This window comes from Panthera leo, chromosome D4 (genome assembly GCF_018350215.1).
Source record: "Panthera leo isolate Ple1 chromosome D4, P.leo_Ple1_pat1.1, whole genome shotgun sequence".
Taxonomy (NCBI): Eukaryota; Metazoa; Chordata; class Mammalia; order Carnivora; family Felidae; genus Panthera; species Panthera leo.
Genome location: NC_056691.1, coordinates 90,238,631 through 90,264,329, shown reverse-complemented (window position 1 = coordinate 90,264,329; position 25,699 = coordinate 90,238,631). Strand labels below are relative to the sequence as shown.

The 25,699-nt window shown below is 49.1% G+C and overlaps 1 protein-coding gene across 10 annotated transcripts in view; it reads left to right on the top strand.

Annotated features, from left to right (window-relative positions):
• Positions 1-642: 642 nt before the first annotated feature.
• TSC1 (TSC complex subunit 1) overlaps positions 643-25,699 on the top strand; it is a 48,297-nt gene continuing 23,240 nt past the window's right edge. For 2 of the 10 annotated variants that reach the window (XM_042914004.1, XM_042913996.1), the window contains exons 1-7: positions 644-875; positions 10,346-10,408; positions 17,801-17,986; positions 19,819-19,922; positions 20,914-21,066; positions 23,738-23,882; positions 25,395-25,549. In XM_042914004.1, coding sequence (XP_042769938.1) covers positions 17,881-17,986; positions 19,819-19,922; positions 20,914-21,066; positions 23,738-23,882; positions 25,395-25,549 — 663 coding nt within the window. In that variant the 5' untranslated portion in view covers positions 644-875; positions 10,346-10,408; positions 17,801-17,880. Of the gene's footprint in view, positions 905-1,023; positions 1,210-1,406; positions 1,995-6,349; positions 7,336-10,345; positions 10,409-17,800; positions 17,987-19,818; positions 19,923-20,913; positions 21,067-23,737; positions 23,883-25,394; positions 25,550-25,699 lie in introns of those variants that run through there. The other 8 variants (XM_042914005.1, XM_042914001.1, XM_042913997.1 and 5 more) reach the window with 8 other exon arrangements.

The following is a 25,699-nucleotide window of genomic DNA, read 5'->3' as shown; positions in this document are numbered from 1 at the left end:
TAACACTTGTCAGGTCTAGCCGATAGACAGCTAGGAAATAGAAGGGACGGAATTAAGGCTGCTTCATTTCCAAGCTGTCTGCTCCGATTAGGGTGGTTGTCCACAACTGTCGTGATCAGGTCTGAGGCGTTGGCAACCTGAGGGCAGGCGCCAGTGTGGTTCTTTCTTCACAGTCCCAGAGGTGGGGTTTTGCGAATATTCTGCAAAGGAACGAAGGCTGCCCGGATGGAGTGAAAAGCCACTCCTCCAAGGCTCCAGAGCGGACCCTTCACCCACGCGGGCCCCAGGGGCTCTTTGGGAAACACGATCGCGGCTCTGCGGCGGGTTACAGAGAGAGAGAGAGAGAGACCCCGGGAAGGGGGCCGGGGGGGAGGAGGGAACAACCGGGTCTGCAAGGGCAGAGGGGACGAGGGGGAAGGCAGCAGGCACCCCAACCACACCCAGCCGGGCCACCTTGTTTACGCCTCTTGCACGGCCCCTCCCGCCCGCCCGAGCACGTGACCTCCGCCCCGCCCCTCGCTCCCTCGCGTGGCTCCTCCCGCCGCGCCGGCCCTTCTTTTCGCCTCCTTCAGAGTCACAAGATCTCTCAGCGGCCTCCTTTCGGGATCCTTCCGCCCGTCCCCGCCCCCCCCACGTTACAAACTCTCCTGGGTTCTTTCTCGGCTGGTTCTCACCACCGGTAATGAGCAGGACGGCCTCTTCCGTCCAACGGGGCTGCCGGCCGCGGTCATCTGCCGCTGGGGTCGAGGGGGAGGTGAGGCCCAGCCGGGCACTCTTTTTCGTGGCGGAGGCCGCAGCGGCCGTGGGCCTTTCACGACGGGGGAGGTGCTGTACGTCCAAGATGGCGGCGCCCTGTAGGCTGGAGGAACTGTGAGGTAAACAGCTGAGGGGGAGGAGACGGTGGGTGAGTATGGGGGTGTCGCCCCCCTCCTTTCCACGGGGGCTTCTCGGGGCACCCCTGGCACCACGACCCCGGTCGGGGGGGGGGGGCCCGAGGGGCTGGGGCAAGGGGCTCCCTTGCCGGAGAGGGAAGCCCGGGAAGGGGTGTCCGGAGGGCTGTCCCCTCCCTCTGATTACGTGCTACCTCTGGCGGGGCCCCGCAGAGCTGGCGAGTCCCCGGGGAGGAGAGGCGGGCCGGACCCGCACCTCGCCCCTCCTCGGCGGCCGAGGGCACGGCTGCACCCCCGGGGCGCGGTGCCGAGGGCAGGGGTGAGGCGGGCCCCTTCGCCAGCCGCCTCGCTTGGCGGGGTGACAGGCTCCCGCGGGGTGCGGAGGGCAGGGGAGAGACCCCCCCCACCCCCCCCGGCCGGAGGGGCAGGGCCGGTGGGGGAGGGCGGCTGGTGCCGGGGCTTCCGGAGGGGGGCCGGGGGTGGGGCGGAGAATGAATGGAGGCGGCCCGTGGGCTTCGGGGACCCGCCTGGACTCCGGGCGCGTCCGCTGGAATTTGCGGGACTGGGGTGCCTCGCTCCGCGTGTGCTCGTGGGTGCCTAATTGACGGTCAGAGACAGTCACTTCCCGTCGGCCGAGGCGGACCCTAGGCGACAGCCAGCTGCTTGCGGAGCCGCTGCTAGACGCTCATTCATTCGTTCGCGGAGCTGGAAGACGACGAGCCCGCGGCCCGAGAGACCTCGGAGGATTGAAGCTCTTTGTGCTCCCTGCGAGAGAGTTGTGCTCCGCGTGTTTTGGACTCGGGGGCCGGGCGGCAGCGTGGGAGGGGGCGCTCCCGGGGGAGTCGGTGCCCGGCGGTCGCCCTGTCCCTCCTGCAGTCCCTGCGACGAAGGGGAGAGGCGGCCGCTGCTGACGCCTCCATTTCCCAGGGGAGGAAACTGAGGCCCGGAGAGATCAGGGCTGGTGGCCCAGGGTCCCGTCCCCAGGGCGTGCCGCTGTGGGCCCCAGGCCGGTGCTCCTGGCCTCGTTGCTGCTCCCGCTTGACCGAAGCCGGCCTGTCGTTCTAACTGAGTGGCTGGAAGCGATCGGCCAGAGTTTGTGCGCAGGTGCCTGTGCGTGCGCGTCTCACGTTGAAGGGGGGTGCGTTGTGTCCAGCTGTGGGGGCTCCAACAGCCACAGGGGCTCCTACACCTGAGCTTTGCTGGGGATGGCAGCCCTTGTGCTTGTCAACACGTTAGTCTAAGTTAGGCCGGCAAGTGTGTGATGTTTTTATAAAAGGACACGTTTACTGCAGAAACAAGTCCTACTAAAATCCTTGCTGGTTTTTTTTTTTTGTTTTGTTTTGTTTTGTGTTGTGTTAATAGAAAGCCTGGAAATAGCACTTCGCTTTGCATAGAGGAAGCTGTAAAAGTACTAAAATAGAATAATACTCTTCTGAGATGCTTTGATTTACAATTTCGGGATCGCTTGGAGTCCTCGGAATTCAAACAGGCCGGCGAGGCGGGGCTGTAAATTTCAGGAAGCATTTATAAAACCGAGTCTTCAGGGAGCCCTTGATTTGCCGAGCAGCCACCTGTGATTCTGAAGTTGAACATTCCTGAGTAAACCTGGAGTATGCAAATGGGAGGGCTGATTTAGGGTTGTGTAGGGAAATGTAGCTGTAACAGTCGTGCATCAGGCAAATGAAGCCCCTCAGAAACACTGAAACGTTCTCCGCTATCGCCCTGGGGAGCAGCGAAGTCTTCCCCTAACCACCTGGTGTAAACTTAAGGGCAATTTATAGACGATGTAAAATGAAAATATCCTCTTACTAAAGTTAATATCTTACCTAAAACCCTCTTCCATCAGGTGCCTGGAAAGGTGGATGATGGAAGCTTTCTTCACTTCGTGCGTTTCCTCGTGTCCTGAGGGCTTCGTGTGTTTCTAAATTCCTAGTTAGACAGACTCTTGGGCGGCTACAGGCCTTCAGTACCGCGCTTCACTAACCTGGAGTGTCTCGGATCCTGTGACTCGCTCGTACCCTTCCTCCCTGGGTTAAGAGTGAGGGCATGTCACACGGCTACTGTTGCGGCGTAATCCGATGCGTTTTGTGCATGCTTGGTGTCATTTGTGGGCCGAAACTGAACAGTCTTCCCAGGGCAAATCAAAGATATACCTGTCTGTGTAATGTTTACGGAATCACAAAATCGCCGGGAACAAGCGATCTCAAGCAGTCGTGTTCATCAGAACCTCCATGCGCAGATGTCCAGCCCCATAGTACACGGGCCCCCATGCTTGCTCTCCAAGGATACCCTGGGTATATATTTTGGAGGCAGTTGTAGGTGATTCTGATGTACGCCAGACGTTGAGGACCAGTGGCTTCGAGTATCAATTTGGCTATTTTTCCTTTGATGTATAATTTATTGCAAAGGCGTTTCCTAAGATAGTTTCTACCCTTCGGTGGGTGTGTAGTGCTGGGTGAGTTTTGGGCTCTGAATTACAGTTGACTTGATCCCGTAGCTCTGTCCTTCTTTCACCATTTGTTAGGGTACAGGTATGTTCTTTTCCAGGTTCCAAGCCACAGTGGACTAGCTTTTCCTGGAATTAACGGTATACTCTTGGATGCAGAGGAACCAAGTACAGCGATGCATCAACTGTTTTAGGCCTTTGCTAAAAATCAGATAGCTCTTGACTTTTAACAAGCCATCGAAGTTCTCTAAGCTTAAGCTTCTTTGTCTGTGAAGTAAGAGAGTTGGCTTGTGAATTAGGGTGTTTCTAAGTCTGAATTTCTGGGATTTCAAGTCCTCCCGGGGCTTCAGTTAAACATTCTGACTCAGTTGATTGACTCAAAGTGTTAACGGCTTTATAATAACTAAGCTCATTGGGGCGCCTGAGTGGCTCAGTCAGTTAAGCGTCCAACTTCGGCTCAGGTCATGATCTCGCGGTTCGTGAGTTCCAGCCCCGCGTCGGGCTCTGCGCTGACAGCTCGGAGCCTGGAGCCTGCTCTGGATTCTGTGTCTCCCTCTCTCTGCTCCTCCTCCGCTTGTGCTCTGTCTTTGTATCTCTCAAAAATAATTAAACATTAAAAATTTAAAAATAACTAAGCGCATTGGTGACCCTTAGCCCGACCCAGTGAGTGATGACTTCTGTATCCTTTCTTTTGTATTGCATGATGCTTTAAGAGGTAACCCCCTGTAAATTCTTCACATTATAAATCTCTCTATGAGAGATTGGTTTTATTTATATTAGTTTTGTTTGTCATGTAAGGAGCTGAGCTTAAGCATGAAAGCAAAGTATACTCAGTAACATTCAAACCTGTAGCTTTTTGCTTTAAAAATATGTGTGTGTATAATTAACATATACTCACACTTGAGATTCCCCCCTGTGTTTAGTATAATTTAGTTTGCTTGACAATACTCCTCATTTTTGGCCATTTAAATTGGTCTGAAAGAGGTCTGCCATCAGCAGTTTGAGATTATCCTTTTTCTGGTTTACTTTTTAAGCCTATAGTTACTAGAAGTTAGTCATTTAATATCTAATGTCTCTGTTTTGGGGGGGAGAATAATATATACATATATATATATTATATTAAAGATACATTATCTTAGGACCTCGCCAGTTTCTTCTTGTCCCTTGTGCAGTGCTAACTTTTGTTCTGTCCTGGGAACCAGCAAAAGGTAACAGAAAACTTTTTAAGGTTGAATGAATTCAGATTATCATCTAATGAGTAAAGTGCCTTAAAACCCCAGCTTTGATACGAAACAAGGCCTGGTAGTGACTGGCCTAGAATTCACAGGTCACTTTCTAAAGTAAAGATAATGGTAGGAGAGACCACGAAGCATTATTTGAGTAACCGGGGACAGTTTTGCCTTTCTGTTGGTGATGGCAGGCTCAGTAGGGGGTGATAAGAAAGAACAGATACCGTGACCTTAATGTCTGCATTAAGACCAGTGCTACTTTGAATAGTTCACGGAGCACAGCAGCAAACATGAAGTGTATCCATTTCGAGTTATAGAATGGTTTTATCAATGTTGCACATACAAGTTGTTACATGGGTAGACTGAAGCTTCATGTACCCAGCAATACATTTCATTTAGTAGTAATATTGTTATAATCAGGTTTGTATTTATTGCGTACTTATGTGCCTGACACGGTGCTATTTTACATGCATGATCCCCGTTAACTCTTCCCACAGACTTAAGAGACAGGTGAGGAAGATGGGGAAACTGAGGCCTAAATTCACTTTCATAGCTTCTCAACTGGGATTTGAACCCTGTTGGTTGACTTCGGAGCCCAAACATTTCATCTTTCGCTTTGATAAATGACACGAACTGCTAATCTCATAAACTCATTCATAAGTTAGTGGTTCTTAACTTTTGGGGCGCCTCAGTTCCCCTCTGAAAATCTGCTGGAAGCTTTGGACCAAATATCCCTTCCTGTCCTGTCACCACCAAACAATTCATACAGATCCAATCAGGAACTTTATAGACCCAGCTTGCAGCCCAGCTGATTATTCTAGACAGATTACTCCTCTTAAAAATGGACTTGGGCTTTATTAAAAACTTTTTTTTTTGTTTTTAAACCAGTAGGTGGGAAAGGCCCAAGCCTTTCAGAGGTGGACCTGTGTACTGTTTGGGTTGTACATCATCTTGTTAAACTTCTACATTGAATGATTCTTTACACTTGTCAGGGAATTCGACTTAAATGCCACATTAAAAAAAATTAGAAGTGGAGATCTCAGGTATGTAACTTGCTAAGTGCTTGTCAGGCTTGGAGTTCAGTCTGTGCTGGTACCTTTAGCACCTGGCAGAATTCCACTGGGCTTTTTTCCAAGGTTTAGGCACTATGTATTTTTTTCCCTTTGAACCTCAAATTATTTTTAAAATTATATATTAAATATATATGTGTATTTTTGTGGCTTTTTAAATGTTTTATTTATTAAAAAAATTTTTTTTATGTTCATTCATTTCTGAAGGACAGAGAGAGACAGAGCACAAGCAGGGGTGGGGCGGAGAGAGAGGGGGACACAGAATCCGAAGCAGGCTCCAGGCTCTGAGCTGCAGCACAGAGCCCGATGCGGGGCTCGAACTCACAAACCGCGAGATTGTGACCTGAGCCGAAGTCGGACGCTCAACTGACTGAGCCACCCAGGCACCCCTTTAATGTTTATTTTTGAGAGAGAGAGTGTGTGTGAGCAGGAGAGGGGCAGAGAGAGAGACAGACAGACAGACAGACAGACACAGAATCTGAAGCAGGCTCCAGGCTCTGAGCTGTCAGCACAGAACCTAACGTGGGGCTTGAACTCACAGACTGCGAGATCATGACCTGAGCCGAAGTGGGACGCTTAACCAACTGAGCCACACAGGCGCCCCCAAATTTATATTTTTAGTGTTTTTTGGCTTCATCCTTCTGCTTCCTGGGCCAGTGGTTCTCACCTTTAATAAGGGCATCAGAATCCCCCAGAAGACCCCACCCTCACAGTTCCTGATTCAGAGGTGTGGCACAAGGCCCAGGGGTCTGCATTTCTAACAAAGCCCCAGGTGATGCTGCTGTTGCTGGGACCACATTTGAGAACCACTATCCTGAAGTGTCAAAGCCTGTGCCCTTTGATTCTCCTGGGGTATTTCTGTTTTAGTCCTAGGAACTTGAAACTTAAAGAAATCTTGCAGTTTGCTCAGATTTCTTTTAGGGGAAGCTCGGTAGAGTGGCTGTTTGAAACATGCATGATACTTGTCTGATGTGTATTTTCTTGGTAAATAATTTTGATTCAGGCTGAAAGAAACATTATTATTTATAGAAGAGATTTATCTTACTGAGACCAAGCTCCATCCCTACAGGCAAGTTCTACAAGACTCACCTTTGAAATGGGGCATAAGCTTCAGCAAGTTGTCCTTCCAGGTCCCTAATGGCAAAAATTCTGAATGGCAAATCTGGAGCTCCCCTGGCCCGGTTCATGTGACCTTGAGAGGGTGTGCAGCTGCGAGGGCGGGGAAGTCAGCCACAACTACACGTTTTGGCAGGTTTCTCCATCAGGTGCTTCACGCTCACATGCGGGGTGGTGTCTCCTAACCCCTTCTCCTCCTTCCTGTGTGTCGTGGGAAGAGGGAATGGCAGCTAGTATCTTACCCTTTTTGGATGCATTTGTGCTGAAGGCAGCTTTGTTCACTTGGTAGAAGATTGCTCGAGGAAATCACCCGAGACTGTTACCGAGCCAGCGCTGAACGCAGTGGTGTACCAGCGTATTGTTATTGCTGTTATCTTCATTATTAACATAATGCAGTGATGGTTCTGATCTGCCTGTCCTGTAAAATAGTCCGTCTGTGCCTGAACCCGTATCTGCATTGTCTTTGAATTTTTTAGATGAAAGACTTGAGCATGGGAAGCAAGTTATGGTGACGAGACACCTGCCTTCATTTTTACCTCATAGACAAGCATGTATAAAATCGTCTCAGGCGGTATGTTATGCAGGTACCTATTTGATGGGATTTGCAGTTCTAAGGCATCGTGGGATAGAAGGCCACACGCCTGATGCCTTGGCATGGTGTGCCAGAAGTCTGAATACTCGACTGATGTTTTCAGATAAAATACTTTCTAAAGGCATTTTAGGTATTTCATAAAGGGATGCATAGCTCTTAGCTGTCTCACAGCGTGTAATGCACCTTGCCCAGGACAGAGGGATGTGAAAAAAGGTGTGTAGGGTTCTGCTGATGGCAGCTGTACGTGCCTGTTAAGCTGGAGTTTGAGTGTAATCCTAAGTATATAAGCCACCTCTCTGTAAACACCTTAAGAATGAAATTAAGGTGAACTATGGAAACAAATTGACCTGAGCTCTTTCTGTTTAATCTCAGAATACTAAAAGCACAGAGCCCTCTTCTTCCTCAGACGTACCCTTTATTCATTCATTCATTCATTCATTCACTCACTCAAAAAGACTGCTTGTAGGAAGTTCCATCTCTAGGTGAGAATGCGTCTTTTGAGTCAGATACGAAAGAGGAAACATCTAGATCTGGGGGCATGTTTCTTTTTTGATTTGGCTCTTGAAGATTAAGAACGTGACTTGACCCTGTTGTGCTCTGAAGGTGTTTCCATCCACAGCTTTCAAGAGGGTCTTCAACATTCCTCACCTCCGATCAGGGAGTTCACAGGCCACATTGCACTTGCCTGACGAGGATGATGTTACCTAGCAGTACCTCCATAGGACAGGATTTAAATATAAATGGATAAGTCAATAAGCAGTTAAAAATATAAATAACGGCAGGTGGCCTTTGACTTGTCGACATGAGATTGATGACAGTTTGTTACGATGAGCCGTTTTTTGGCCTAGTGATAAAGAACTTAAGAAGTCTTCATGTTGAGCATTGGACAAAACACATTCTGATTTCCCGTGCCAGTCCCTTTGTCTGAGGGGGCGATCTTGGCTGGGCAGGCTACGAGGTCTCATCTTGTGCGTATCCCAATTTCACCCTTCCTGGGATACTCCTTTTCAGGCAGGTAAAAGGTCCAACCAGGATTAGTCGTAAGAGGAAGTCTGTATGACTCAGTGGACTACAGCTGGTTTTAAGATGTGGAATAGTAGAGGCTTCTGTGTTTTCATTCTGGTTCTTTACTTGACTGAGTGACTGTGGCCAGGCAGGCACTCCCCGTCTGAATGATTTGGCTGGCCTTTTTGAAAGTGCACACGCTTGCCCGGTGCCACCGAGGACCGTTGGATTTTCATGCCTAGAGTGTGCTCCCCAAGGAAATGTAATTACCCGGTCGTCTGGGGCAAGAGCTGTTACTTGTTAGAGAGTGCTCCATCCACCAGCTCGACTTTGACGTCACCATCCAGCAAAGGGCTTGCGCACGCCCGCTGACGGGGCGTCGTGCGCAGTGTGTGCGCCTCAGCTTTCTCGCTCTTATTTCCCACCCTGCAATGGCTACCGGGGAAGGTGGTGAAATCTTTGCTGAGCCGAACAGGGTATATTTGCCTCTTCTCTGCCAGATCCTGCAGTAGGCCCGGGGTGCCCGCTGGGGGACCAGACAGGTAATCCCTGCTCCTCATGGGGCTGCCGGCTCATGATTACACTGTACCTACGTTTAGTTCGAAGGGCCCACGTTTTAAAACACTTTGGGATAGGGGCGCCTGGGGGGCTCAGTCGGTTGAGCGTCCGACTTCGGCTCGGGCCATGATCTCACGGTTGGTGGGTTCGAGCCCCGTGTCAGGCTCTGTGCTGATGGCTCAGAGCCTGGAGCCTGCTTCAGAGTCTGTGTCTCCCCCTCTCTCTCTCCCTCCCCTGCTTGTGCTCTGTCTCTCTCTGCCTCTCAAAAATAAATTAATGTTTTAAAAAAAAAACACTTTGGAATATATACGCACACACGTATATGCCTATTTTATGTGGTTATTTAATATGAGATAATTGCCAAGACAGAAAGTTTTGTTAAAAAGGGGAAGAAAGTAGAAAAAGGATAGCTGTTCACAAGTATTTTATGCTTCACGTGGAAGGATGAGGTTCAGGTTGTGCTGTTTCGAAGGCAGAATTCAGCCTTGTGCATTTATTTAAGAAATATTTTAAGTCCTACCCTTTAGTCAACCATACCAGAGACCGTGGTAGCCGCTAGAGATATGCTACTGACTGAGCTCCTGCCCCTCCCTGGATGCAACTTCTATTCTAGTGAGGGAGACATGTTCAGTAACTAATTACGCTTATTTAATTGGGTTGTGCAAGTGACACAAAGAAATATAGGCTGCTGAGCAGATATAACAGGGGACCTGACCTAGTCTGGGGCACGGGAGCGGAGGGGAGGGAAGCCTTCTCTGATGGGGCAGATGTATAAGCTGACATTTTAAGGGTGAATGCTTAGCTTGGGGGCCGGGGCGGGGGGGTGGGCTGTAGGGCGGGAGGGGGCCATGGCAGGCGATGAGGAGGTGTAGGCCCGCTGGGTGCTCTGTGCCTGGCCCTGTTCCTGCTCTTGTGGCCTGAGTCCCCGGGCCGTGTGAGTGATGACTCTGCCCCGCGCTGTGCCAGGGCTCTACCCCGTGTAACCCCCCAGGCAGCCTCCTGAGGTAGAGGCCGCAGTTCTCACTTTCCAGATGAGGTAACAAGGCTAGATGTTAGGAAGCTAAGATAAGCAGCCAGGAGTGACCCAGCTGATAACCTGGCAGAGCTTGGATTGCAACTTGGAATCGTGTGATTCTAGAACCTATCCTGCCCATTTGTTTATAGCTCGAATAAACAGCTAACAGAAGACAGAGATTACAAGTTCAGCACAATATAAAGGATTTTCCAGCAACCAGCTGTTCAGAAATGTAGACAGGGAGAGAGGGGCACGTGCGCCCAGTGATTGTAAATATTCGTTCCGGTGGAAACCAGATGGCCACCTGTCAGGGCTAGGGCAGGAAGCAGCTCGGACCAGATGAGCCCTAACCTCCCCCTCGTTGCATCTGGTTTTCAGTTCACTGTAAGATTGTTGTCCACATATGTGTGTTTTTTCCCTTCAGTGACCATGAAAGACACCAGGTTGACAGCACTGGAAGCCGAAGCACCAATTGTCCCCAGAACAGGTAAGGTATCAACTCAGTCCAGTGGTTGGGGGAGATGGAAGGGAATCGCTCACCGGCGTGACTGTGTAGACGTGTACTTGTTTCTTTGCCTTCAGGACTGAACGGTTCTGGGTTACGCTACTGGCTAGGTACTGGTCCTCCTGTGGCATGAGATGACTTGTCAAACTACCCGTGGTTTATTAATGGCTTATTCAGTGCCAGGCACTGCGTTAAGTGCTTTATGTGTGTTACTTATTTTCTTTTTCACAGCCACACTTTTGGTGTATCCTCATTTTGCAGATGAGGAACGAGGCTCTGAGATATTATCTGCTTTTCCTAAGGTTGTTTAGCTGCTACTCGGGGGACCTGTTGACTCAGATCAGGTCATCTTAGCAGCGAAGCTTGGTTTTAACCACTACATTAAATTGATTAAACTGAAGCCCTTGTGTTGGGGCGAGTCATTTGACTAACGCAGAGGTTCTCGACCCACGTGGTCTCTCGACCCCACCCCTTCACCTGCTCTGGAGTGGGGCCTGGGCATCCGGATTTTGTGAACTGTCCAGGTGATTCTAATGTACATCCTGCGCTGAGAACCCCCGAACTGGTGAATTAGCATTTACGTCTTCACATGGCTTTACTTATTAATCGTCTTAGTTAGTGTTCGGAGATGAACTATAGGACGTGGTGGTCTCTAGGACTGGAGGATTTTCAAAGTCCTAGAATATACTCTTCATAAATAGTGAGGCTTTGGCACTTTTGTGGATGCGAATTTGGTCTTAGTGACGTTACTTGTATCACTGAGCTGTAATTTTGAGTTTACCAGCAAGAGCGCCCAGTACAACAGCACTGTGTGCGTCTGTGCGAAGATGTGGGGAAGATGGGGAGGTGTTTGTTGCTGTCTCTCTCTGCGTGTAGCTGATGGGGTTCGCTTGATGGCTCACTTGTTGCCAATTACTATGTCCTGTCATCGTCCGCCTCACCTTACATCACAGGAATTGTGAAATAAAGTGGGGATTTCTTGCCTTCAAGACTGATGTCTGTTCACAAAGAGGAATTTCGTACAGATTGTGGACCAACGACAGGGGGGAAGTGTCCTTCTCTCACAAGTAGGGGGAGCTTTCGGAGTGTGACTTCATTCTCAGTGTTTTTGCGTGTTCTTCACACTCGCCCTTCTTCACAAGTCCGCGGAATATGAATTCGAACCCATTGTCAAGCGGTGGTGTTCATATGATTGGGGCCCAAGCTGAGTAACACGCATCGTAAGTCGCAAATTTAGTATTGCAGTTGCGTGACATTTTAGTAGCTAGGTTTGTAAAGTTTGGAGTTCTCGTGTAGGAAGATGACTTCCTCGGGACCTGCAGTTAGATTGCTACTGCGGTCGCCGCGTTGCATGCGGGACGCCGCATTCAGCCACTACCGTCAGCCCATCACGAACCTTTTTGGACAAAGCGGAACGTAGTTCAGGAAAGTTTGCGGAAGATTGTCTTCTAGGAGGAACCTGTATGTTGGGATCACAGCTTGGGCAAGCCTCCCAGATCCTTTGTCTTCAGCTACTAAAAATCGTTGGCAATCTGTAGCCACCATCTTGACATGCTTTTTCGTTTATCTTTTGGCCTTCGTAGACACAGAACCACAAGCCCTTGTCTTCCTAAAGCACTTTTGTAAAGTCCGCTTTGAAATTTGATTAGTGAGTATAAAATGTGCTAGGGGATTTCAGTTTCTTCTTAACACTGTTTTCTTTATACTATTTATAGTCTTTATCTTTGGCTTGAAGATGATTTCTCAGGGATGTTGTTGTCTGTGATTTTTGGATTTTTTCATGTCTTACAACTGAGGTGACAGGTTGACATTTTTCATTCATCCTTGCAAGATGTGAAGTATTCCCAAATATTACTTTCCTTGAAAGACTACTAATTAAGACTATAAATTAAATGCAGCTTTAAAAGCTTATTTTGTTTGTAATAAGTGCTATAAGACAATTCTATAAAATGTAGAATTAAAATGCAATTTAATTTCTGTTTAGCCATCTATTATTAAAAATTTTATAAACATTTGGCTCAAAGAATAATTGCTGTTATTTGTAAAGTTATCTATGTAATCTATCTCCTTAATATTCATATTATTAGTTAACATATTTAACCATTTGAAAGTTCTTGATTTTTTTTTTTTTTAATTTTTTTTTTTTTTAACGTTTATTTATTTTTGAGACAGAGAGAAACACAGCATGAACGGGGGAGGGGCAGAGAGAGAGGGAGACGCAGAATCGGAAGCAGGCTCCAGGCTCCGAGCCATCAGCCCAGAGCCCGATGCGGGGCTCGAACTCGCAAACCGCGAGATCGTGACCTGAGCTGAAGTCGGACGCCCAACCGACTGAGCCACCCAGGCGCCCCAGTTCTTGATTGTTTTTGAACATAAAAGTCACGTTCAGGGGTGCCTGGGTGGCTCAGTCGGTTGAGCATTCGGCTTTAGCTCAGGCCGTGATCTCACAGTTAGTGAGTTCAAGCCCCACATTGGGTTTGCTGCTGTCAGCCTGTCAGCGCAGAGCCCCTTTCGGATCTTTTGTCCCTTTCTCTCTGCCCCTCCCCTGCTTGTGCTCTCTCAAAAGTAAGTAAACATTTTAAAAAAATCTTCAGGGGCTCCTGGGTGGCTCAGTCGGTTGAGCGTCCGGCTTCGGCTCAGGTCATGATCTCGCAGTCTGTGAGTTTGAGCCCCGCGTCGGGCTCTGTGCTGATAGCTCAGAGCCTGGAGTCTTCTTCAGATTCTGTGTGCCCCCCCCGCCCCTCCCCCACTCATGCTCTGTCTCTCTCTGTCTCAGAAATAAATAAACATTAAAAAAAAAATCTTCAAAAAAAAAGCCATGTTCATCAACTAAAGCTTTTATTTTTATAATAAATATACGTTTGTAATGAAACTGTAAAACGCTGAGCTTGGATGTTACAGCTAGAGTGTTTTACCTTTATTTAAGAGTGAATATTCAGATTTCTAACAGTAATTCTAAGTGCACGCCTTGTCCACATTATAGACATCGTGTAGATTAGATATAATGGTTACGACATGAACACGTAGCTGTTGATCACACACAGTCAGGGATGCCAGAAATGCTGCTGAAGTAGGCAGTTCAAGTTTCAGAGGTTCCAAAGACCAAGGCCGAAGCCAGATATTGGCCAAATATAGAGACTAAAGTTAAACTTGGGTGACTCCCTATCTTCCACGCGAGTTGAGATCGTACTAAGTACCCTGTGTGACCGAATCTGATGACCGGTTGTAAAGTTTAAGCTTGGTGGAGTCAAGGGCGGTCACTGACAACCCCCCTGTTGCTTTCGGTTGGGTGCTCAGGGGAGACCTCTCTGAGATGGTGACATTTTGAGTAGAGACCTCAGTGACAGTCAGCCATGCAAGGATCTGGGGGAGGAGCATCCCAGGGATAGGGGCACCGGCAGGAGCACCAGTTTTCCTGGGTTTTGGGAGACGGGGACCAGAGCAGAGAAATGCCGAGGCAGAGTGGAGCAAGAGGAGGCAGGCGGCGGCTGAGGGCTCGCAGCCGGCCGGAGCACGGGGAGCCGTCCGGCCACTCGTGGGTTCGGCTCTTCTTGTCTCCACGGGAAGCCATTGCATGGACCTAAACAGGTGATGGATTCTGATTTCCCCATTTCAGAGTCTTCTGTGGTTGTTTGGGGGCAGCTGCATTGGAAGGGGAGCAGGAATATAGGCGGGAGGAGTAGCACGGAGGGTGATGGGGCTTGGACGGGAGCCACGAAGGGACAGCAAAATCGTGGGTTTGCTGACAGATCCGAGGGGAGGACGAGAGCCAGTGGAGGAGTCGAGGATGTCACCTTGATGTTGGCTTCAGACCGATGGCCGTGCGTATTCCTGAGGTCCAGAAGACTGACAGAGTGACAGGTTTTGGCATGGGGAGTGGCTGTTGAAAGTCATCGCTCCCTAATGCGAGTAGCATTGTCTGTAGCACTGTGCTGTGGCACGCGGCCAGTGATGATCACACCGACTAAGTGGAACACCGCTTTGGCATGTAGGCTACAGAAACGTATTAACCTAGGTCTTGACTTTCAGCTTCTCGTGACTCCTGTTTTTTGTACTCGGTTATTCCCAGATTGGAAGAGAGACTTTCACAGCTGTAAGTTGATGCTTCCGGTGCCTGTGGTGTTAACCTTCGGGTGACTTTTCCAGTCCATCTTCCCCAGACTGGAAAGTGTGTCTCACACGTGTGGGCCTCACCCGCCCCTACTGCTTACAGGCTGAGCTGGCCCCTTCCCCACCCTGTGCACACACTGAACCCCGTCCACTTCCTTCTCCCGCATTTAATTCTCCGTTGCATGTGCTAAGTCTGTCTTTCCTACTCAGCACCCTGCACTTAGCCCCTCGAGAAATATCTGAATGAGTTTTAAAAGAGATACGCTAATCACGGGACTGATTTCAAAAGCTCGTGATTAAACAAACTCTTGGGAGGGCTTTTTTGAACGTCAGAATCCTTGAACTTGGGACACTTAAATGAAGAACCTCCCATGAAACCCAAGACTTATATTTTTTCTGGGGAATTAAAAAAATATGGTTGAAAGAATGTTAGAACCAAAGAGAAAAGCTTATTGCCAAAAATATACTCATGTGTTTTACAATGAAACCTTACTTGTGCTTTCTGTAAAGTATCTGGAAGGAACAGGCTCCAGAGACAAGACTTTGACCCCTAACATGACATTTGCAAACTGAAAAGCAAGCGAGGTAGCCCAGGCTGGCCAGCCCTGGGTATGGCCAAGTTGACTGGATGAGCGCCATCTTTCTTTGGAGTTGAACTCCTGGCGCTCTGTGTTCTGGGCTGCCTGGATTTGGGGGACCAGCTCTGACGTTACTGTCTTCTGAATATACAAAATACAAACTCAGAGCCTCACTATACTGAGACTAGGTAAGTCGCAGTGTTATTGGAACAGAACCAAACTTGGGGACAAAAATGCTTTTAAATCCTGAGGGCTCATTTGTGGTTTACCTGGAGTAGGAGTGAATGTGAGGGCGAGCCAGATAAATGTGCTGTTAAAAAGTCACCTTGAAAATGATGGCCCCAAGATTTTTACTAGTTTTCTTTTTGAAATATGTGGCCACTACTCAGGGAGTTTTTATTTGTGCCAAGTGTGTGCGTACGTTCTCTCATTCAATTCTCTCAGTGGACAATAAACCCTGACAGGTTGACATTTTCCTCACTTTTAAATTCAATTTAATCTCACTCACAAGGTGAAATTTGTTTCTGTTTTCAGCCTTGAACTCTATTACAAGAAAATCTTACTAGTTGTAAGCCCTTTGAAATGGACTTCTTTGTGATTTACCTGTAAGATTTATATTTATAGCTGTGAGCCAGCAACTTCCTGCATCATGATTAGCTATCGAAAATGCATGTAGACATTTTTAAAATGTTTGTTTGTTTATTTTGAGAGAGAGGGAGAGTGCGCATGTGCAAGCAGGGGAGGGGCAGAGAGAGAAGGAGAGACAGAATTGCAAACAGGCTCCATGCTGTCCACGCAGAGCCCGACGCGGGGGTTGAGCCCACGAACCATTTGATCATGACTTGAGCCGAAATCCAGAGTCAGACGTTTAACCGACTGAGCCACCCCGGCGCCCCTGCATGTAGACATTTTAAGTGATTTTTTGGGCTCATGAACTTCTGATTTGCCAAGAGGCAAATCAGTGGCTACTGCCAGGTTGTAATTAAATGAGAGCAGAGGTGATAGGAAGTACTCACCAGTTTCTGGGGTCACTGGTACTTTAAATTTGACATCCTTACAGGAGGGGGACTTAACTCTTCAGTGGAAATTTTCTTTAGCGTAGTGTTTCCTGCCAGCGTGCTTATTAAAATGCAGGTTCGTGGGCGCCTGGGTGGCGCAGTCGGTTAAGCGTCCGACTTCAGCCAGGTCACGATCTCGCGGTCCGTGAGTTCGAGCCCCGCGTCGGGCTCTGGGCTGATGGCTCGGAGCCTGGAGCCTGTTTCCGATTCTGTGTCTCCCTCTCTCTCTGCTCCTCCCCCGTTCATGCTCTGTCTCTCTCTGTCCCAAAAATAAATAAATAAAAAAAAAAAAAAAAAAAAAAACGTTGAAAAAAAAAAAAATAAAATGCAGGTTCGTAAACCCCAAATTCAGTTCTGGAATGGGCCCAGGAGGCTGCATCTCTAATAGGCATCCCGGGTGGTTTCCGTCGACGGTGACGCTGGGGAGCGGCCACTCCAGCTCACTCCAGGACAGGCCCAGGAGGAGGCAACGTGGTGGCAGAAGACAGAGACAGTCGTTAGTCTGGGAGTTGAGCCATCTGAGTTCTGCTTTACCATGTCACCTTGGCAAAGTTACCTGTTCTTCTTGAGTATCCATATTGTCATTTGTAAAAGAGGGTATCTGCTGACCTCGCAGAATTGTTGTGAGGGTCAAAACCACAAGTTAGCTTCGTGTCACATTTAAGGGCTTAGGGCTTTACCGTCAAGCAGATCTGGGTTTAAATTTCAGTTCTCTTTTGGTTTTGCTTCTTGCCAGCTTAGCAGCCCCAAGCAAATGTCTTGATCGCTGTTTCTCTCCCTGTAAGATGGGGACGGAGGAACCAATTGCGTGATACCAATATAAGGACTGTATTCAGTGATGTTTGTAAAAGGTGTGCACTTCCTGTCTCCTAAATGATAACTGGTTTTGTTTTTAAAAATACACCTTTAGAGACCCAAGCGGAGAGAAAAGAACAATGGTAAATGTGGGTAGTGACGCCTGGAGAATGAGCTGCTTTTTTGTACGGAAGGGTGAGGCGGCATCTCCAGCACCAGGAGGCACTGAGTCTTCGGAGGGTGCACGGTTTACCCGCTTGCCCCCCGCCCGGGGCCTTCTCCCTGTGACCGGTGGCATTCGAGTGTGATAGACCCCTAGGGCGAGGAGTTTGTATGAAAAATTGAGAAGCGGTCCCTGGTTGAAATGAGGTGTTGAACCTGTGGTCCTGTGACCTAAGAAGCTATACTACCTTCTAGACATTGAAGGGAGCGTCAAGAGGGAAATGGTATGTTTTCAGTGCTTTTTCCGAAAATCGTTCACCTACTCTTTTGATCAATGATTTGAAACATAGGCATCGTCTTAGCCGAAACCCGAGGTAGAATCAGAAGTAGGAACGAAAATAAAAAACTTAGCTTCGGTCGTGGTATTAAGTTGCTGCGATGGTTCTGACAGGTACCAGTGTTTCCCGTCTCTCTCTGGTTGTTGCGTTGCACACGACTCTGTTCACGAATGGGTCAGAGAGAATTAATCTCCCACCCTAGCTGCTTTTATCAGCAGCGTTCTGGGCGAACTTTCGCTGCGTTGGACACGCGTGCCGGTCTGTCTCGCGGTCATTTTTTGGCGGGGGGAGGTGGGGCCGTTTTGTCACGCTGTTATTCTTCCTTCCTCGCAGGCTGGTCGTGGCGCCCATGAAGAGCCTGCAGAGTCTGTAGTGCGCGTTCCGGACCCGGCACAGCACGCCCGCGTAAGACCATGGCCCAGCAAGCCAACATCGGGGAGCTCGTCTCCATGCTGGACTCCCCCGTGCTGAGCGTGCGTGATGACGTAACAGCCGTCTTCAAAGAGAACCTCAATTCTGGTAAGTGGCTTTGTGTCCCTTTCGGCCCCTCTGCCCTCGGGGCGACTACACTCTGCTGACTCGGGGTTTCACCTTCTAAGGAGAGTCTTTAAACCACTGAGAAAGAGCACAGATTGGTGGATTCACTCTCTGTGTGCTTTAAGCTTTCTATTACGGTGATATTCACATCCACACAAGCCTGTCAAGAATCACATACTGACCCCACGAGCTTCAGCGTCTTGTTTCACCTCACCTCCCTTACTCCACCCACCCGAGTGTTTTCAGGGGCCAGATAGAACATCTCGTCCGGAAATCACGTATGTGATTTCTAGCATAAAAGTGCATAACCTGGGACGCCCGGGTGGCTCCGGTGGTTAAGCGTCCGACTCTTGGTTTTGGCCCAGGTCATGATCTCACGGTTTTGTGGGTTTGAGCCCCGAGTTGGGCTCTGCGTTGGCAGCGCAAAGCCTGCTTGGGATTCTGTTTCCCTCTCTCTCTGCTCCTCTCCTGCTTGCGCTGTCTCAGTCTCTCTCAAAATAAATAAACAAACTTCAAAAAAAAAAACAACAAAACATTCCTTGTCTTTAATCAGAGAAATATGAATTTAAATAGTACCTTTCTTTGCTTACTAGGTTGATAGAAATCAAATGCTGATTATGAAATGGGCACTGTTGGCAGGAGAATAAACTAGCGTTCAGCCTTTTTGGGGTCCCCATCACCAATTGAAAAGCACGTACCATGTGTCCCACTTAACAAGAGTCTGAATTTCAGGGGCGCCTGGATGGCTCAGTCGGTTAAGCGCTGGACTTCGGCTCGGGTCACGATCTCACAGCTCGTGGGTTCGAGCCCCGCGTCGGACTCTGTGCTGACAGCTCGGAGCCCGGAGCCTGCTTCAGATTCTATGTCTCCCTCTCTCTCTGCCCCTTCCCTGCTCAGGCTCTGTCCCTCTGTCTCTCAAAAACAACTAAGCATTGAAAAAACCAAACGAGTCCGTATTTCCTTATAGCCTTGGAGAAATTGGAAAACCCAAGTACCCTTCAGTAGATGACTGGTTAAATTTCTCACGCAGAGCCAGGCAGTGGAGCGCCGGGAGGTCAGTGAGGAAAATGAAGTAGGTCAGAGGTGCCATCACGGGCGGGTGCCCGCACGGCGTTAAGTGGGAGAAACACACACGTACGCGGACCGTGTGACTGTGGACGTGAACGCACGCATGTGCACGGTGTGATTAGCATAGTAGGAAAAGGTTTGTGAGGGGGTGTGTGCCAAACTCTCGGAAGAGTGGGTTGGGAGGCTGGTCGTAGAGGGCACTTTCCTTTTACGTACTTGCGTGTAACCTGAATTGTTAACAATGGACGTGGATTGATTACAGTTTTATTGTATCTTACTATTATTTTTTAAAGGTTTACTTATTTATTTTGAGAGAGAGAGGGAGAGAGAATGAGTAGGAGAGGGGCAGAGAGAGAGGGAGAGAGAACCCCGAGCAGGCTCCGTGCCGTCGGCACAGAGCCCGACAAGCCTCCATCTCATGAACCGTGAGATCGGGACCTGAGCCGAAACCAAGAGTCTGACGCTTAACCTGCTACGCCACCCAGGCGCCCCTACGAATTTATAATTATCAAAAGCAATAAAAAGAGAAGATAGCATTTCAGTGCTTTTATGGATATTTAGGCAGGTAAATTTGATATTATCCTGTTAGACCCAAATTAACTCAAGGGGGCAAAAATAGAATGCCCTGTGTAACTTTGGGTAGCATATGAGGAAACGTTTTCTGGATTTTGTGCCAGGCGCCACGTGAGGTAAGTTTAGAACGCTAAAGGAGATAACTGTCTCCAACCGCCCTTTCCTTTGTCCAGACCGTGGTCCGATGCTCGTAAACACCTTAGTGGATTATTACCTGGAAACCAGTTCTCAGCCGGTATTGCACATCCTGACGACCCTGCAGGAGCCGCACGATAAGGTAACCGCTGGGGCGTCGTGGGGGAGCGCCGAATCCCTTCTCTACCAGCACGACGGCCTCTGCGCACACCCGCTGTGCCGTCTGAGAGCTTGCCGCCTCGACTTCTCCAGAACACAGATGATCCCATTCCCGCACTGTAACTACCCAGGAAAATGATTTGCAGAATTCATGTTTCCCGAGACGTTGACAAAAGAAAGCATATTTCATAGGTTTCCTAAGATGTTGCTGTTCCAAGAAAGCCTGTCGTCCCCGTGCTGTAATTGTCCACTGACAGTTTGACCCATGAGGTACCCATGATCCCGTCGTGCTGGCAGTAGGGTTTGAGACTCAATCAACGTGGGGAAATCTGTGGTACAGGTGGCGGACGGGGCTGATTGACGAGCCCTGTTTGCCGAGCACCAGGTGCCTCGAGGGCTCCTCCGTGTTTTATTTTTGTGGGTGGCGGATGATGGCGGACTTTGGTAAGTGCCGAGATCCTCAATGCGAGTGGCTTCACTAGGATTCGGAGGCCTTGCCGCCGTGTGCCCTTTCCAGTGTGTCTTGTTTTGTTTTGCTGTTTTTCTGGGCTGAGTTTTAACTTCTCGACCACCTGATTTATATTTGGGGCCAGACCACGCGGACGGGGCTCCAGCGGCAATAAGTGGCTACCGCGGGATCCCTCCCAGCTTCAGCGACCCTCCGCAGGCTTGGGGCCAGTGGGTACTGGAGGAAGGGGCTTATTTGCACTTGACGAGAGGGTCCAGGAAGGAGCCTGCTCCCCTTTTTTCTAGACTTGCCAACTGACTGCCTTGTCTCAGGCCAAACACAACCGTATTTCGTTTGCCAGTGTGGTTTTTAAAAATCTTTTGTTTGATCGAGGTCTTGAGGGGCTGGAGTAAACCGTCGCCACCTCGGTTCGTGTGACCCCCATACGTTCACGTGAGGATCTCCCCCCCCCCCCCGCCTCCCAGCCTGGCTGAGACGCGCGTCCCCTCTTCTTTTACATTTTCAGCACCTCCTGGACAAAATGAACGACTGTGTGGGCAGAGCCGCCTCGCGGTTGCCCGCCCTGTCGTTGCTGGGCCACGTCATCAGGCTGCAGCCGCCCTGGAAGCACAAGCTGTCTCAAGCACCTCTTTTGCCTTCTTTGCTCAAATGTCTCAAGGTACGATGCGTGCAAGGGTTGGGACGGAACGGCTTTCTGAATGTCGTTTCTGCGAGTCTCGGTAACTGTAAAGCAAGCGAGCTAGACGTTGAGAGTTTAGGAACTTTTAGTGTCTGGCTTTCCTGGCACATAAGGTAATCCACAGTTGGTACTCAGTAAGTCCTCCGAGCGTCCCGGTGACGGTCCCGTATCTTCTGTCCAAGCAAACGTGGCAATACTTCAGGTCGGTTCGAGACGACATTATCCCAGCCCTCTTTTTTTTTTTTAATTTTTTTTTTTTTAACGTTTATTTATTTATTTATTTATTTTTAATTTTTTTTTTTTTCAACGTTTTTTATTTATTTTTGGGACAGAGAGAGACAGAGTATGAACAGGGGAGGGGCAGAGAGAGAGGGAGACACAGAATCGGAAACAGGCTCCAGGCTCCGAGCCATCAGCCCAGAGCCTGACGCGGGGCTCGAACTCACGGACCGCGAGATCGTGACCTGGCTGAAGTCGGAGGCTTAACCGACTGCGCCACCCAGGCGCCCCAAACGTTTATTTATTTTTGAGACAGAGACAGAGCATGAACGGGGGAGGGCCAGAGAGAGAGGGAGACACAGAATCCGAAGCAGGCTCCAGGCTCCGAGCCGTCAGCACAGAGCCGGACGCGGGGCTGGAACTCACAGAGCGGGAGATCGTGACCTGAGCCGAAGTCGGACGCCCAACCGACTGAGCCACCCAGGCGCCCCAATCCCAGCCCTCTTTGATTCCATCGTTGTCCGGTCTTCCCTCAGTTAAGCATCTGGATTCTCTTTGGGGGAGCCCTTATTTCTAAATTCTCATTTAGCGAGTAGAAAAATGGCCAAGCGCTCTTTTTAACCATTTGGGAGTGTGCTTTCCTTGCAGCTGTAATTACAGTTTTGTTGCTAGAAGGCCTACTGAGTCGCATTCTCCTTTTTGCACGAAATTTAGTGCAATTTGTCTACACAGCGAGTCACAACCTGAATAGAACTTTAGGTTTTAGTTTTGACAGTGGCTTGCTGAAATACTCAAGGCTATTTGCTGAATCTGTTCTAATTCCTGGACTTGTTTCCTATCTATAAAATAAGAAAATGTGGTGAATGTTAACTGCCTGTACCTCACAGAGACGTGAAAATATCCAGCAGTATTTGTTTCTGGGTGGCAGTACCTCTCGGTCATCTGATACGACAGATCGATTCTTGTCTCTGCCAACAAGGGTAACTTTCATTACCCCTAGAGGTGGATCCCAAGGAGTCACATTGGTAGGGTATCGTAAAAACAGGCATTGAACGTTAAGAAAAAAATAGGAACGATTTTAAAAACTTAATTTTTTTAAGTGAATGACTCTGGTGAGACTGTAACTCCATTTTGAGGCACACAGCTTAGTTCAGATTGTAAAATACTTACCTTTTCCAAATGGGTGAACTTTAAAATTACTCCTGGACTGTTAGCCAGGCCCTGCTAGACTATTTTCCTCGACAAAATTAGGGTTAGTCCTTTTTACTGGAACTGGTTACGTAGTCTTGATTCAACTACCAGTATTTTGCGTTCTTCGTGTTAGATCGATACCCGCCATGACAAAAGGCTTAGTGCTTAATGTGACAACTAAATCTATTTGAGACTTTATTTCCAGACTCGTAGATTTCCTTTTTTAACGGGAATAATGAATGTCTTAGCCTGCATGGCAGTCTTTTGATCAATGTCTCGTTTCTTAAATCTGAATTCTAGTTACTTGGCAAACATCCATGAGTTAGTGAGGGGTCAGGTGAGCAGCGGTAGCTATTCTGACTTGACTCAATCTGTTGGGTGTTGTGTCGAGTGTCTTCATTTGACCTAAAGTTACAGGACTTGCTATTTAACTAAAGACGTGGTCAGAGGTCACCGTGTCTTCTTTTATGTGTTGGTCTGTGAATGCTGCTGTGGAGTTGAGCGATTAAATAGACTTGGTAGCATAACGCTAATTTTTTCTTAAATTATATTTCTGTTGTAATCCTTCAAACAATAGTGAAATACGTGGGGCCCCTGGGTGGCTCAGTCGGTTGAGCGTCCGGCTTCGGCTCGGGTCATGATCTCATGGTTCGTGGGTTCGAGCCCCGCGTCGGGCTCTGTGCTGATGGCTCGGAGCCTGGAGCCTGCTTCGGATTCTGTGTCTCCCTCTCTCTCTGCTCCTTCCCCGCTCGTGCTCGGTCTCTCTCTGTCTCTCGCAAAAATAAATAAACATTAAAAAAATTTTTTAAAAAAGTGAACTACTCGACAATATGTAGCGTTTTTGAAATTGATGTTAAAAAGTAAATATTTTTGGATTTGGTTAAATGAACAAAACCAGTAGCGTTCCTTTGTTCTGTTAAAAAGCAGCCTGTCGTGCTTCTGTCCAAGTGCTGTAAGTACAGCATCCTCAGGCTGGAGGACTTGGGCGTCCTCAGGTCAGGTTGAAGTTCCTCTCCCAGATGGGTTTATCTAGGGGCATCAGACTCAGTACAGTCAAGTCTGATTCAGTATTGTTCCCCCCAAACCTGGAGGATAAGGAAACGAGTCTGTGGTGGGGGGCGGGGGGGCTCTAGTTTGTGATCCCCTTAGAATTTAGAGCAGCTTCTTTGTGTGTTGATAGTGCTGATCCGAATGCTGGGCCTAACTGGTGTTTCTTCGTGCTCGACCTTTCCTTCTGCAGGTGGACACCGATGTCATTGTCCTCACAACAGGTGTCTTAGTGTTGATAACCATGCTACCAATGATTCCACAGTCGGGGAAACAGCACCTTCATGATTTCTTTGATATTTTTGGCCGTCTTTCGTCGTGGTGCCTGAAGAAACCAGGTAAAGGTGTCCTTACATGCCTGTTGTTCCCTACCAGGTAGATGCTTTTCTTACCGATTTAACAGGTCATGAGCTGTAAGGGAAGGACAGGTAGAATTTTCTAGCTGGCATGGGTGGTCGTCACTGACCAGTTGAGGAAATACGTTGGGTGTGGCCACTGTCAGCACGAATAAGAATCAGGACTGTGGGACACCTTCCTTATTTTGCTGGCTTAGAAGGATCAGTTGTCAGGGAAACTGGTAGGATGTAAAACTTCCTAGCTGTCGGTAAACTTCAATCTTATCAAAACACCCTCAATCCATGTCGTGGCAGTACAGGACTAAGCTTGTGGAACCTTTTTGTCTTCGTCTGCTGGTCTCTTGTCACAAAACGCAAACCTCCGGTTCTGAGAACCCCTCTCCTCTATGCGGAGGAGGAGGAGGGAAAACGCGGTGTGTCCCGAGTGGGGCGCTCGTTCTGAGCGTGGTGGGATTTTTTCCCCATATTGGCAGGTAGTCCAGCTCTATCAAATGATTCCAAAGCCGTGGGCCTGTGATACTTGGGATCTTTTGGCGAGCCCGGCACCAGCTACTCCTGTTGCGAACATGAAGCATTAAGCCACGTGACACCGGAGGCTGGAGCTTTCTGTAGGGAATTGAGTAACAAGTGCAGGACCCGCGTGATGCTGGCTTCTTCAGTAGGCTCTTCCTGGGCGGAAAGGGGTGGTCTGTCCGCTGTTAGGGAGGAGCTTTACGGACGCTGTGGACCTTGGGTTTTCTGCGGGGTCTGCGTGAGACTTGATGAACCAAGTGCTGACTTTCCCCCGCTCTCGGCTCCTTAGGCTGGTTTCCGGATAATAGGTTTTTCGCTCCTGTAGTTACAGATCTGCATAGCTAAGACTACACACCGGTTGCAAAAGGATCTGTCAGTTCGTTTGGCCAGAATTTGAGCTCCTGTGATGTACCAGGTGCTGAGGGCCCGGGCTGAGCGAGACAGTGCCGTTCTCAAGAAACGCTGCCGAACAGGGCAGTGGAGAAGTATCATGACAAATTTTAGGCGGGGGGCTTCTGGCCGGCTCAGTCGGTAGAGTGTGAGCCTCTCGATCTCGGGGTTGTGAGGCTGAGCCCCGTGTGTGGCCTAGCGTTCGCTTAAGGTTTAAAAAGAGGTTTTAAAAAAAACCACAGCAAATTTTAGGGAGAGTGATTATCATGAGAAAGGTCAGTGTTGTGAGAATGTCGGGTGGAGACTGGAGAGGACCGGAGAGGTTGGATGGGTCGGAGCCTTTATGGGTCACTCTCAGTAGATTGGAGTGTATCCAAAGGCCAGAGGGAGCCACTGACGGACTTTAGACGGGGGTGTCGGAGGTGCTCGGATCTGCATCTCAGCCCAACACGCTCGCTTGCTGTCTTTGGAGCGAGGTGGCGGCAAGTGACCACAGGTCGTGCCGGCAGCCACGTGCTCGTGCCTGCTTTGCACTTTGCACACGTCGCCTCGCGTCCGGCTGAGTCTCCTGTCTGCGGTCTCCCGTTTTAGGCCACGTGACGGAAATCTATCTTGTCCATCTCCACGCCAGCGTCTACGCTCTTTTTCATCGCCTCTATGGAATGTACCCTTGCAACTTTGTCTCCTTTCTACGCTCTCACTACAGTATGAAGGAGAACTTGGACACTTTCGAAGAGGTGGTCAGGGTAAGTGAAGACCGCCCATTTGATACTCCGCGTCCCATGCACGCGGCCCGGGCCCGCGGCTGGGGCTTCCGTGTTCAGAGGTAGACAGATTTTGAGCAGAAGCTCGGCTGCCCCCGCCCAGCCCCAGCCCCAGCCCCAGCCCCAGGCAAC